The sequence below is a fragment of the Leopardus geoffroyi genome, chromosome D4 (assembly GCF_018350155.1).
Source record: "Leopardus geoffroyi isolate Oge1 chromosome D4, O.geoffroyi_Oge1_pat1.0, whole genome shotgun sequence".
NCBI lineage: Eukaryota > Metazoa > Chordata > Mammalia > Carnivora > Felidae > Leopardus > Leopardus geoffroyi.
This window is the reverse complement of record NC_059342.1, coordinates 57,377,645-57,392,905: the sequence shown is the minus strand read 5'-3', so window position 1 is coordinate 57,392,905 and position 15,261 is coordinate 57,377,645. Positions and strand designations below refer to the sequence as shown.

General features: G+C 38.0%; 1 protein-coding gene across 1 annotated transcript in view; it reads right to left on the bottom strand.

Moving 5' to 3' along the window:
• Positions 1–15,261, bottom strand: part of LOC123593703 (phospholipid-transporting ATPase FetA-like) — a 100,244-nt gene that overhangs the window by 22,315 nt on the left and 62,668 nt on the right. The window contains exons 13-15 of the mRNA XM_045470040.1: positions 10,581–10,777; positions 7,061–7,269; positions 4,945–4,988 (exon numbers count right to left, since the gene is read on the bottom strand). Of these exons, the coding sequence (XP_045325996.1) occupies positions 4,945–4,988; positions 7,061–7,269; positions 10,581–10,777 (450 nt within the window). The remainder of the gene's footprint in view (positions 1–4,944; positions 4,989–7,060; positions 7,270–10,580; positions 10,778–15,261) is intronic.

The window sequence follows — 15,261 nt, the reverse complement described above, 5'->3', positions numbered from 1 at the left end:
ATTGAAAGCCAAACAACCAGGTAAAAAAGGTTGAAAGGCAAATCCAGGTACCAGACAAAAGGATGGAAACTGGGGATATCAAGTGAAAGGAAGTGGATTTAGAATGGAGGGTAGAGGTGGCAACTGAAGAAACTCCTGGAGATGCTGTGACATAGCTATAAATAGTTTTTATAAAGTATCTTTAGCCTTGGCCATGGGTGGGAGGGAGCTACAAAGGATTCCTCTGATAGATGTATTTGGAGTTCATCAGTAAGTATGTGGTAGTTAAAGTCATGTAAATACATGAGATTATTCCAGGAGACGATACAGATGGGGAAGAGGTTCAATAATAGAGCCTTGGAGAACATCAGTCCCTATGGCCAAGTTGATGAGAAAAAGCAGACAGGAAGAAAAAACAAGAACAGAGCTACTTAACAGGAGCCAATGGACAAGAAAACTTTAAGAAAAAGTGGAGTTTAGGTGTTAAAATCTGCAGAGAAGTTGAGTAAGGACTTAACAGCAAGGCAGTCATTAGTGAGCTTGGCTAGGATAGTTTCAGTGGCTATCATAGGACAGAATCTTATTACAGAGAGTAGGTTGAAGAATTAAAGAAAGGTGAGGAGTTAGAGACCTCTGTAATTGCCTGTTTACTTATATGGCTCCTTCTCAAGTCTGCCAACTCTCTGAAGGTAGGGAAAATGTCTCTTTTGTTTTCCTCCAACCTTTAGCATTTACTCCAAGTCTGACATATGGTTGATACTCAGTAAGTATTTTGGACTGATGGGAGACAGACAATGTCTAAAGGGTAATACAGGAATGGTTCTAAGTGCTTTTTAAAATATGAGTCAAAATAAAATATAAAAATTTATTTTTAGTGGTTACCTCTGGTTAGTGGGCTTAGGGTTATTTTAACTAATTTTTTAAACTATTTTATTTTAAGTTAATACTCTTTTTTAGAATAGTCTTAGGTTTACAGAAAAATTGGGCAGAAGTACAAGGAGTTCCCATATATTATCTCTGTCTTCTTTCTACTCTGATTTCCTCTATTCACATCTCACATTAGTGTAGTACATTTGTTACAACCGACAAACAAGTATTAATACGTTATTATGAACTAAAGTATATAGTTTACAGAATTCTGCATCATACAGTTCTATGGGTTTTGAAACATACATATTGTAATGAATCTACCATGACAGCATCACACAGAATAGTTCCACTGCCCTAAAACTCTCCTGTGTTCCGCTCTACTGCTTCATCTCTCTCTCCACCTCTCACCAAGCCCCTGGCAACCACTGATCTTTTTACCGTCTGTACTAATTTGCCTTTTCCAGAATGTCATATAGTTGGAATCATAGTATGTAGCCTTTTCAGATTAGCTTCTTTCACTTAGCAATATGCATTTTAAATTCTTCCTTTTGTGTGTGTGGCTTGATAGCTCATTTATTCTTAGTGCTGAATAATATTCCATTGTAGGGATGTACTAAGTATTTTTTTTTTAAGGAAGGGAAAATTTGAGCTGAAGGGAAAGAATCACATAAGAAGGATAACTTTCAGATATTAAGAAGGAGCGAATACAGGATTGACTGAGGTTCCTGAAGAAGTAGAAAGGGATGGAATGTAAAATATACAAAGAGACTTGTATTGAAAGAAAACAGGATACCTTTTTTGAGACTGAAGGAAACTAGGTAAAGGTGTGTTCTGAAGTATGTATGGAAAAGGATATTTAGCTGATAGTTTGAATTTTTCTCAGTAAAGTTGAAGGCAATATCATCTGCTGCATATTGGGGACAGAGGGGGATGTAGTAGAAGGCCTGAGGGTGAATTCTAGAATAGCTAACATGCAGAATTAAGTATGACGCTGATCACAAATTAGTAAAAAATGATCCAAATAATATTGGAAGCCTACAAGAGGTTGGAGTTTCTGAATTTTTAATGAGTTTGTGATCTCCAAAAAGTGCTTGGCACTCTGAGATTAGAACAGAGAAGGATAGATGGCTTGGTTAATTAAAGGTTGAGATTTGGTGAGTGATTAAAGAGAAAAAGGACTAGTAAGGTACTGAGGATATTTATGATCCTGGGTACAGATGGGGGCAAGACAGGAAAGGAAGTAAAGCCAGGAGGAATTGACAGACTTGGAGAAAAAGGAGAGCTGAGGGCTTGTGAGTTTTCCAAAGATAAGAAAGCAGGCATATATAGCAGAAGTCAAGTACTAAGAGAGATAGAGAAATAAGGTATGTGACCAGAGATCATGATGAGAGAGTTTACAATTTCAGAGTAGTACAATTCTAGATAGTGACATGGAAAAGGGTGATGAAGATTTTTCGGGTACTACAGGTCATCTGAAAGGCATATTTTTTCTGACATCTGAAAGCATCCATGGTGACAGATCATCCATAAAGTAGCCAGTACCACCCAAGATGATAGGGATTGGGTACAGAGGAAGAATAGGAGCCAATTTTCAAAGTCCTCAGTGAATGAGATGAAGAAGTCAGAAGATGCATAGATGTCAATGACAGGAAGAGTTAAGAAGGAGCATTGCCAGAAGTCATAAGCATCACAGGAGGAAAAATTATATGAGGAAGAAAAAGTAACGGTTTAAAGTTAGCACAGGATAATGAAGACAATACATTTGGGCTTTTGGTATGCAGAATAGGAGAGATGGAGGAAAAGTGATGTTCTCAGGGAAAGTCAATCAAGGCAGGGAGAAGAAATCATTTTTTTTTTAAATTTTTTTTTCAACGTTTATTTATTTTTGGGACAGAGAGAGACAGAGCATGAACGGGGGAGGGGCAGAGAGAGAGGGAGACACAGAATCGGAAACAGGCTCCAGGCTCTGAGCCATCAGCCCAGAGCCTGACGCGGGGCTCGAACTCACGGACCGCGAGATCGTGACCTGGCTGAAGTCGGACGCTTAACCGACTGCGCCACCCAGGCGCCCCAAGAAATCATTTTTATGAAGAGATGAGGCAACAGGTAAGCTTGTTTACAAGAGAAAAAAGAGTCCAGTGATCCAGTGGAACACATGTTATGATTAATCAGTAGTGGAAGGAAGAGGTAGGGGAAAGAAACTCCAGAATAACAGTTTATTCCCTATAAGCTATAACTTTGTTTATACTGCCAAAGTCATTTGCAGAGTCTCTAGAAGGGGACTTAAGGGGGGAAAAAGTAGATTTTCTATCCCTTTCCCAATCTCTTTGAATAGATAGGGGTGAGAAAGTAGTTGGGAGCTGGAGTTAGCTATTTGGTATATAAGTCAAGTGGCTAAGGGTTTGGAATTCGTTATAGAAGGAAAGGGATAGGGTGAGGAGTATCATGAAGGTAACAGACAAAGCCCTATGAAGGGATGTTTAATATCAAATCTGTAAACAAAAGCTGAGATCCAATACTGGAGAAAATAGTCAAAATGAACCAGCTAGAAATAGAAAGAATGAATAGGAAGATATTTTTATAATTGTGTGGGATACAACTATTCAGTATGTTGCAATATAATGTTCCTGAAGCTATAAAGGAAAAAGACTGACATGACAAATTTGATCACATACATTAGAAACTTCTACACAGAAAAAAAATATAAACAAAACCCAAAAGACAAAAATGGGGAAAGTAACTGTACTGTATGTGCCAAAGGAAAGGTTGTTATTTTTACTTTATAAAAAGCACTTTCAAGTAAGAAAAAAAGGGCAAAGAATATGAACAGGCAACTGAGAAAATAACTATAAACAGGCAATAAAGTGGGAAGGGGAAATAAGCACATAAAAATGATTCAATCTGATTAGTAATCAGAGAGAGGTAAATAACATGAGATGCCATTTTAACCAATTAAATTTCTAAAGATTGAAAAATTATTAATACTCAGTACTCATAAGGATATGAGAAAAAAAGAATTATTATATATTTTTGGTGGGATTATAAACTGATGCAATCTATCTAGGAGCAATATGGCAATATTAAATGTGCTAAAAATGTGGCTACCCTTTGACCAATCAGTTTCAGTCCCAGGAGTTCATTCGAAGGAAATAATTATCAGAAGAAGAGACAAAACTGTAAGTACCAGGGTACTTACCACAGTGCTATTTATAATAATAACAAAATAAAATGGAATAAAAATAGGGGATTGGTTAAATAAATTAAGGTACACTAATACAAATGGATATGCCACTCATTCAAAATGATGATGTGGACCTAAATTTACTGACATGGAAATGGGACTAGAATATAATGTCAAGTGAATAAAAAGGAGGCTGCAAATAGGATACATGCTATGATGCTTCCTCTTTCTTTCCTTTTTCACTTTGTTCTCTTTCCTCTCTCCCTCCATCCCTTCCATCCATCCATCCATCCATCCATCCATCCATCCGTCTATCATTAGATTCCATGTGTGCATATACACACATGGAAAACATGTGAAAGAATATACCCCCAAATTTTACATTGGTTTTCTAAAGGAGATTGAACGATTTTCACTTTCTTCTTCATACATTTCTGCATTGATTGGATTTTAAAACAAATTTATTTTGGAGAAAGACAGCCTGAGTGGGGGAGGGGCACTGAGAGAGGGGGCTCCAAAGAGAGTTCTGCAGTGACAGTAGTGAGCTCGAGTTCTATGCAGGGCTCTAACTCATGAACCATGAGATCATGACCTGAGCCGAAGTTGGACGCTCAACCAACTGAGCCACCCAGGCACCCTGACTGGACTTTTTTAATATGAGGAAAGACTATTTTTCAAATAGGAAAAGAGAAAAAAGAAAAAAGAAAAAAGAAAGAAAGCTATTTTTATTTTAAAGCACAAACCCAAATCCCCTCAAATAAACATAGATCATTTATATAATGCTTTCTGATATTATGGGCCAATAAAAGCTTTACTATTTCAGGGGCTAAGGGACTCTCAATTTGTGTCAAAGATGCTGCTGTTTAGCATGGTCTCAGCTCTCACGCATATCACAGGTAACTGTAATCACTCACCTCAGAGACTTCTACTTTCATTCCCTTTTTGTCATAGACATGACCTGTTGATAAGTAAAGAGAGCAGAGACTTGGCAATGTTTAAATTATTTTTTTGCTGTGATAAAATACATATAACATAAAAATTTAACCATTTGTTAGCATACAATTCAGTGTCATTAATCACATTGACAATGTGGTACAATAATCACCATTATAAATTTCCAAAATTTTTTCAGCATTCTAAACAGAAACTCCCCAATTCCTCCCTATTCCTAGCCCCTGATAACCTCCACTTTTTGTCTCTATAAATTTGTCTATTCTAGATATTTCATATAAGTAGAATCATACACTATTTCTTTTTGTGTTTGGTTTATTTCACTTAGTATAAAGTTTTCAAGAATCATCCATGTTGTAGCATGTGTCAGAACCTCATTACTTTTTATGACTTAGTAATATTGCTTTGAATGGATATACCACAATTTGTTTATCCATTCATCTGTTGACGGACACATGATTGTTTTTACCTTTGGGCTATTGGTGAATAATGCTGCAATGAATGCCAGCATATATCTATCTGTTTGAATCCCTGTTTTCCATCTTTTGAGGGGAATATACCTAGGCATAGATTTATGGGGTCATATGGTAATTTAAAGGAAGGTTAACAGCTTATTGCTTCTGATTCTATCATCCCAGACTTCCCATCAAGCTTCCTTGAATCTCCTCAGGCCACCCAGCCCTTAGTGTCCCAGTAAGCTCCACTCCCCAAGCTAATGGTAAGAGGTCATTTGCTTGGGCCCCAACTCTTCTCCCTTAAGTGTGAGGTGAGGCTGGAAGTTAGTCACTGGATGTGGGAAAGACCTTCTATTTCATGAAGCCCTCCAGTCAGAAAAGTTACCTAGAAGAAATATGAAAATAGTGCAAGAATGTTTAGGATTCTTGGCCAGCAGATAGTATAAACAAAATAGCAGTGGAAGACAGTCTTATGTCAAGCATAGAAACAACCATGGCCCTTTTGGGACACCTGGGTGGCTCAGTCGGTTAAGCCTCTGACTCTTCATAGTTTGTGGGTTCAAGCCCCACATAGTTTGTGGGGTCTTCAGAAGGTGGGGCCTGCTTAGAATTCTTGCTCTCTCTCCCTCTCTCTGCCTCTCCCCCACTCATTATCTCTCTCAAAAGTAAATAAACATTAAAAAAGAATTAGAAAAAAAAAAAAAGAAGAAGAAACACCCATGGCCTTTTCAACCTTACCCAGTGTATCATCAGATCTTATAATGAGACAGAGAATTAAGATCTTTACCCAAATCAACTCATCTAAAAATAGGCTTTCAGAGTTTATACATAGGAAAAGTTGTTTGGCAGGGATAATAGGAAATAGTAGCTTTTTAAAAAAATCTTAATATTAAATTTTAATCTTAAATTTTTAATTATTTTTTAATTGAGGTGAAAGGCATATGACATACAATTAACCATTTTAAAGTGTACAATTCAGAGGCATGTAGTGCATTTACAATGTTGTATACTACACATCTCTCTAGTTTCAAAGCTTTTTCATCACCCCAGAGTAGAAATGCTCTACCTTTTTAGATGTGATTGCCTTCCTCAGCTAGTTAGTGCATTGGGCATGAATGTTCACATACCTGAGGACTTAACCCTGTCACAAAAATAAGTTTAGGCTTAAGGCATGAAATGAATGAGGAATTGGGCATTGGGGACCCTGCCCAACCAACTTGACTATCCTTTGATGGCTTCTCTCAAGATAGCTTATTGGTCTGAGGGGGAATCAGGAGATTAGCAGCTTCAACAATATCTGGTTTCTCTGTGTGATTTAATATGAGAGTGAACTGACCCTCTCAAGACATTGGGAATTCCTGGAGGACAGAGATTAAGTCTTGTACATCTTGGTATTTCCAATGTCCAGCACAATGGATTACCTCTATAAGGTGTGAAATAAATGCTTTTTGGTAAGCAACTGAATGGAGTAGGTGATCTTTGTTTAATGAGTAAAGAAGGTTGTGAGAATAAGAGATAAATGTGAATTTCAGAGGTATGTAGAATTAGAGGCAGATTATTCTTGAAAACAATCTGCAAAGTAGAATTTCCCCAGGACTCAGGGAAAGCAGGAAGACATGCATACCATAGAACATCCCATTAATAGAACACTTATTGAAAACCATGATGTTCTGAGTCAGGGTTCCTGTTTTGTCAGAGAACACGTATTTGACCTGGCCAAGCTCCTCATTAAGGGTGGTGGTGCGAGCCTGTGCTGGTGAGTTCTTTGGTGCATAAAACATCTTCCGATCCCAGTTGATATAGCAACTGTTGCCCAATCTTATTATCTCAACACTATGGAGAAAGCAAGAAAAGAAGCGTCCTGGGTTAGAACATATCAAATACATAATCCTGGTTTCCTTCTTAACAGGTCAGGGCCAGCATCTGAAAATCAGAATATCCTCCTTGGGAACCTACCATGGATTTTGAAGGACATTCCCACCAGCCAACCCAACGTAAATCTGATCTCGACCATTTTCACTCAGTGCTTTACCATCTGGATCCGGATATACTTCATTAATTTTGCTGAGGCATAACCCCCTTTCATTTTTTCTTCTTCCAAAACATATCCAGGAAAAATAAAAATTTTTGAACTTTTGCAGTAATGCAAGGCCTGGTAGAATTATGAACTACCTAGTAAAAGGCTGTTTAGGTTTAATTAGAGGATTACTGTGGCTGTCATGTAAATCCACTGGCAAGGAAGAGAAACTTAAACACTCAGAAACTTGTTTCAGAAGAAGGGAAGGATCTGTGAAAATCAGAAACAGGTCATAGAAGCTGACCTGATAAAATTCCTGGCAGGGGCAATCTGCCTGTGGGGTAGCTTCTCCCCCTAATAGTGTCCTCTTCACTTTACCTGAATTTTCCCTATTGCCTTTATCACATTCCTCTTCTGTTCCAAATAATTCATATTATAGATTCTTTATGGTTAACAAGCATCTTCATTTTAAAATAGTTAAGATTTTTAATGGGCCTCCTTCCTATCACCATTTGTGCTTAATGTGTGTTAGTTTTGGTCACTTCTAAAAGACAACTGCATTGAGCAACATGTTTGTTTGTTTGTTTAATTTCAGGCGAGGCAGGAGTGCTCTAGCCCACATTACTGACTCTACAGGTCCTCAAGCACTGAATCTTGATCCCTCCCTTCCTTTGCCATACCAACCAACATAGCTATTTCCCTAAACCCAAACATTTAATCATATCATTTCTTTCCTTAGAAAAATCTTTGCTGCCTTTAGGATAAAATCCAAACTCCTTGGGAGTCACCTGCATGGCTCAGTCAGTTAAGTGTCCGACTTTGGCTCAGGTCATGATCCCACAGTTCATAAGTTTGAGCCCCACATCAGGCTCTACTTTGACAGCTTTTTTTTGGGGGGGGGGTTGTATATCATTTTATTTTTATTTTTTTTATTTTACTTTTTATTTTTTAAAATTTACATCCAAATTAGTTAGCATATAGTGCAACAATGATTTCAGTAGATTCCCTAGTGCCTCTTACCCATTTAGCCCATCCTCCCTCCCACAACCCCTCTAGTAACTTTTAGTTTGTTCTCCATATTTGAGTCTCTTCTGTTTTGTCCCCCTTCCTGTTTTTATATTATTTTTGTTTCCCTCCCCTTATGTTCATCTGTTTGGTCTCTTAAAGTCCTCATATGAGTGAAGGCATAGGATTTTTGTCTTTCTCTGACTAATTTCACTTAGCATAATACCCTCCAGTTCCATGTAGTTGCAAGTGGCAAGATTTCCTTCTTTTTGATTGCCGAGTAATACTCCATTGTGTATATATACCACATTTTCTTTATCCATTCATCCATCGATGGATATTTGGGCTCTTTCCATACTCTGGCTATTGTTGATAGTGCTGCTATAAACATGGGGGTGCATGTGTCCCTTCGAAACAGCACACCCGTATCCTGTGGATAAAGGCCTAGTAGTGCAATTGCTGGGCTGTAGGGTAGTTCTATTTTTAGTTTTTTGAGGAACCTCCATACTGTTTTCCAGAGTGGCTGCACCAGCTTGCATTCCCACCAGCAGTGCAAAAGAGATCCTCTTTCTCCGCATCCTTGCCAACATCTGTTGTTGCCTGAGTTGTTAATGTTAGCCATTCTGACAGGTGTAAGGTGGTATCTCATTGTGTTTTTGATTTACATTTCCTTGATGATGAGTGATGTGGAGCATTTTTTCATGTGTCGGTTGGCCATCTGGATGTCTTCTTTGGAGAAGTGTCTATTCATGTCTTTTGCCCATTTCTTCACTGGATGATTTGTTTTTTGGATGTTGAGTTTGAGAAGTTCTTTATAGATTTTAGATACTAACCCTTTATCTGATATGTCATTTGCAAATATTGTCTCCCATTCTGTCGGTTGCCTTTTAGTTTTGCTGATTGTTTCCTTTGCTGTGCAGAAGCTTTTTATTTTGATGAGGTCCCAGTAGTTCATTTCCTACTTTGACAGCTTGAAGCTTGGAGCCTGGAGCCTGCTTCAGTTCTGTGTGTCTCTCTGTCCCCTCCCATGCTTGTACACTCGCTTTCCCTCTCTCTCAAAAGTAAATAAACAAACATTAAAAAAACATCCAAAATCCTTAGCCTGACATTTAAGGCTCTCCTGGATAGGATACTGAATTATCATCCAACACTTTAGCCTAGGCTACTCATCGTTCTATGACCACACCAAACCTTTGCACATGCTGATCTTTCTGTTTGCAATATTGTTTTGCTATTTTCTGCGTGATGAATTCCACTCTTCTCTCAAATACCAGTTTGATTATTACTTTTTCTGTAATCCCCCAAGCCTCTCCAGGTAGAACCAACCTGTTCCTTTTCCAGTCTCCCATAGCACTCCCTATATATTTCTCTTACATCATTTTCCATATTGTACCATAATTACTTAAGTATCTGTTTCCACAGCTATGTTTTAAGCTTATCTACAGAAAGAGCTGTCTTATGATTTATGTTTCTATTTCTAGCACCTAGTATAGTGCTTGGTACATAGTAGGTGCTGTGCTCAATAAATATTAAATTAATAAGATAATTTAGTCATGCAGGGTGCTTTTCAGGTTGGAATGTCACAGTGCAGGGTTTAGGAAACCTGGAAAGAAGGATATAAAAACGTGTTTGGATGTGTGTATGTGAAAGGGAATGATGAAAATAGAAAAAGGAGCTCAAAGGCTTATTTGACCCATTTCAAATTTTTGTCCATGAAAAGGCAAAGGAAACATCCTTCTTTTTTTTTTTTTTTACAACTTTTAGAACCCAGAACTTAGGTCATAATTACATCTATAATACCATTTGCCACATTGTTTCTGGGGGAAAACAAATGTGAGTTCTGATTTACAAATGTATGTTTGGGACCTATGTCATTGATTAACTAGGGGCTGCCTGACTTATGCTTCAGCATAAGTATCTAGTACAGTATTCTGGATATGGAAAGCACTAATACAATCTCTAGACATTTCTCAGAGTGTTTTGTACACTGGCACTGTGGAAAGTAAAGAGTTAAAGAGCATACAGTCTATGCTTCCCAAACATTTACACTCTAGTTGGGGAGTTAAGCAGGATGTATAAAGTCAGCTCCTCCCCCTATGACAAAGTGGTCAAAGAAGCTTACCTGACATAAAGGGAAATGGGCACCATAGTGTTAAGAATAATGAAGTAGGACCAGAATACGAGGATGGCAGAGACAGCTGATGAAGGGACATATTCTTCCCATGGCAGATAATTCTGGAAGTAGTAGCCTTTTTTGTTTTCCCAAATGCCATGCCCAATTGCTAGGATAAAGCACATGCTGCCTAAAAACAGGAAAATCTGGAAATCAGAAACAGAATTAAATTAACATGTTATCTAAGGCATGTGCTGCTTCATGTCTACTTTTGGACATTTAGCTCTCAACAAAGCTTCTCTCTTTTCCTGGAGGGCAGGGGCATCCTGTAGTTCACAAGCTCTAGGCAGTAGTACAGGACAGAAAAGAAAGCCCAGCATGAGCCATCCTTGGAATCTTTTTTTCCTTTCAAATTTTTATTTAGATTCTAGTTAGTTAACATGCAGTGCAATATTGGTTTCAGGAATAGAACACAGTGATTCATCACTTACATACAACACCCTGTGCTCATCATAACAAGTGCCCTCCTTAATACCCATCACCCATCTAGCCCATCCCCCCCCCACACCTCCCTCCATCAACCCTTAGTCTGATCTCTATTATTTAGAGTCTCTTATGGTTTGTTTCCCTATCTCCACACCCCCCCTACAAATGTCAACATCTGTTTTGTTTCTTAAATTCCACATGTGAGTGAAATCATATGGTATTTTGTCTTTCTCTGACTGATTTATTTCATTTAGCATAATGCACTTTGGCTCTATCCATATTGCTGTAAATGGCAAGATTTCATTCTTTTTGATTGTGGAGTAATATTCCACTATATATGAATATATATATATATATATATATATATATATATATATATATTATACATATATTATATATACATATATTCTACATCTTTTTTTAAACAAGTTTTATACAATTTCTTTATACTTTCAATAATTTTTTGTTATACAAACTGTTCAGGAACACATGCTTAAAAAAATGTTTCCATCGCATTCTACGAATCTAGTATACATAGTTTTAGCTCTAAAATACAATTATAGCACACCAAAAATAAAATTATAGGTAGTCTTACTAATGAACAAAGATACAAAAATGTTAATTTTTTTTTTTCAACGTTTATTCATTTTTGGGACAGAGAGAGACAGAGCATGAACGGGGGAGGGCCAGAGAGAGAGGGAGACACAGAATCGGAAACAGGCTCCAGGCTCTGAGCCATCAGCCCAGAGCCTGATGCGGGGCTCGAACTCACGGACCGCGAGATCGTGACCTGGCTGAAGTCGGACGCCTAACCTACTGCGCCACCCAGGCGCCCCTAAAAATGTTAAATAATTAGTAGCAAATTAGATTCTGCAGTATATGAAGAGATGAATATCTTCTGTCTAATTAGGTTTATCACAGGAATATAAAGATACATTAGCTTTACAGAATCTAAGGATAAGATTCAGTACTATTAACAGATTAAAGTTGCATAAAAGTGATCATCTCAAAAGATGACCAAATAAAAATTCCACATCTATAAATACCCTTAGTAAGTTAGGAATATATCTTTTTTTTAATTTAACTTTATTTTTTATTTTTTAAAATTTACATCCAAATTAGTATATAGTGAAGCAAGTTAGGAATATATCTTTTTTTATTTTTTTATTTTATTTTTATTTTATTTTTTTTAAAGTTTATTTATTTTTGAGACAGAGAGAGACAGAGCATGAACAGGGGAGGGGCAGAGAGAGATAGGGAGACACAGAATCGGAAGCAGGCTCCAGGCTCTGAGCCATCAGCCCAGATCCCGACGCGGGGCTCGAACTCAGGGACCGCGAGACCGTGACCTGAGCTGAAATCGGACGCGTAACCGACTGAGCCACCCAGGCACCCCGGAATATATCTTGATAAAAGTGAGCTACCAGACTCTATGGCAAACTTCACATTTTATGGTAAAACATTAAATGTAATCCCATTCAAGTCAGAAAAAAAAAAATTGATAGTATCAACATTGTACTAGAGGTGCTAAGCAATGCAGTAAGAAAAACTGCAGTATAAATTTTGAAATGGCATAGAAAAATGGTCATTATATCACTTCTTTTTTTTATCCATTTATCAGCTGATGGACATTTGGGGTCTTTCCACAGTTGGGCTATTGTTGATAATGCTATGGACATCAGGGTGCATGTACCCTTTTGAATATGTATTTTTGTATCCATTGAACATCCTTGGGATTTGAAGTGAGCTAAAAGTTATTAAAATACATTAAATACTAATTAAGTGCCAGGAGTTGTGCTCAGTACTCTCTCTATATTATTTATTTTAATATTTAAATATTTTATATTTATAAATGTTTTAATAATAGATGAGGAATTTGACATTAAGAGTAGAAAAGTATTTTGCCTAAAGTCACTTAGCTACTAACTAGGAGAGACATGTTTTTTGTTTTTTTGTGTTCAAGTTTATTTATCTTTTTTTAGTAATCTCTACACCCAACATGAGGCTTGAACTCATGACTCCAAGGTCAAGAATTAATTACATGCTCCTCCAACTGAGCCAGCCAGGTGCCCAGAGAGACAGGTTTTGAACCAGTTCCAGAACCCAAGCTTTCAATCACTCCATTATTGAAGTGAGGTCACTGATGGGCAAGTCTTTGAAGACAAGGATGTAAAAGGCAGGAGGAGCAGGTATAATTGAGACCATTCTCAGAAAGTAAGATTATAAAAAGCTTTTTATTATGAAAAATTTCAAACACTTATTAAGTTATATAAATAGTATAATGAACCCCCATGTGCCCATCACCCAGCTTCAACAACTATCAATTCAGGGCCAGTCTTATTACACCTAAAACTCCTCTTACCCTTTTAAGCAAATTGCCCACATTATATAATTTTATCTGTAAACTGTTTATAATTTTTTTATTGTTTATTTATTTTTGAAAGAGAGAGAGCGAGAGCACGCACAGAGGAGGGGCAGAGAGAAAGAGAGGGAGACAGAATCCAAAGCCAGCTCCAGGCTCTGAGCTGTCAGCACAGAGCCTGACGAGGGGCTCAAACTCACAAACCGTGAGATCATGACCTGAGCTGGAGTCGGCTGCTTAACCCAGGGCCACCCAGGCACCCCTGCAATTTCTTCTTCTAAGAATAGTAATAAGAATTTTTCAAAAGTTCTTTTCTTTTCTCTTCCCTGAATTATAATGTCTATTCCAGGGTCAGTTATTTTACTTGTTCACCCTCTTCCTCCTCTTGTGTGTTCCTGTTTTCCCTCTAGTACACTTAAAAATATGAGGAGAAGAGTAGTTTAATCATTATAGGTTGGTTTTGTTTCCTTTGGTTAATTTTGTTTCCCCAGTAGGCCACTCTCCTGAATGGGAACATAGAAGCACAAGTTCTATGTAGGTAGGTAGTATGTGTTATTTGATGGGCCTCACCCTCAGGTACACAAGGAACATGAAAGCACATCTGAATCCCTTAAAATTGAAATAAAGTGGGTTTTACTCTGAAGTGATGAGACCCACATCAGAAGCCCTAGCCTTGGGGCGCCTGGGTGACTCAGTTGGTTAAGTGGTCGACTTCGGCTCAGGTCATGATCTCGTAGTCTGTGAGTTTGAGCCCCGCGTCGGGCTCTGTGCTGACAGCTCAGAGCCTGGAGCCTGTTTCAGATTCTGTGTCTCCCTCTCTCTGACCCTCCCCTGTTCATGCTCTGTCTCTCCCTGTCTCAAAAATAAATAAAACATTAAAAAAATAAAAAAAAAAAAAGAAGCCCTAGCCTTCTGAGATAATTTTTACATTTCTTTAGAAAGCAGTTCCCTTCTGAGACTGGAAGGCAAATACACTTGTTATTACTATATGTATGCTATACAGGATGGTATAGGGGCCAATTATTGCCCATGTTGTTTTATGGACAGTTTTTAAATTAATTATCTTGACCATTATTCCACATACCACCCCTACTTTTCATACCTGCTAATGTCAGCTTGGAGCTATGATTGAGCTCTACCAGGAAGAATGCATTTGCACTGAAGCTTTCACTACCCTGGTTTGTCTATCAATATAATCTAGGGGCACCTGGGTGGCTCAGTTGGTTAAACGTCTGACTGTTGGTTTTGGCTCAGGCCATGATCTCACACTCTTTGAGTTTCAGCTCCACATGGGGCTCTGTGCTGTCAGCACATAGCCTGCTTGGGATTCTGTGTTTCCCTCTCTCTCTGCCCCTCCCCTGCTCACTCTCTCAAAATAAATAAATAAACATTAAAAAGTATATAATCTATCCGCTTTCTGCCTTCTAAAAACTCATCAACATCTTGGGTCTACTGATGGTTCATCCTCTGCCAGGGCTGTTACACATTTATTTCCTGTTTGTACTTCTGTATAGTCATTTCAAGAAGCTTCTCAATGCTCTTAAACTTGATGCCCAAAAGTGAATACAGTACCTCAGACAACATTTCACACTTTCTGAAGGAAAGATTGCATGAATGACCATTCAAATATAGGCATTTATAGCAGCTACTCTACCAGCTCAGCTGCCCCAGCATTTACACTGACCCTCTGTTGCCTCTATTTTGTGAGATCCTAAGCAGAGAACTACATTTTCTCTCTGGAGACCCCCCACTGCAGATACCTCTATGGTCCTTCTCTAATCTGCACGGGGGTTCTCTAAGCCTGCTATTCAACTATCATCCTAGGACTTCTTTTCACCCGCT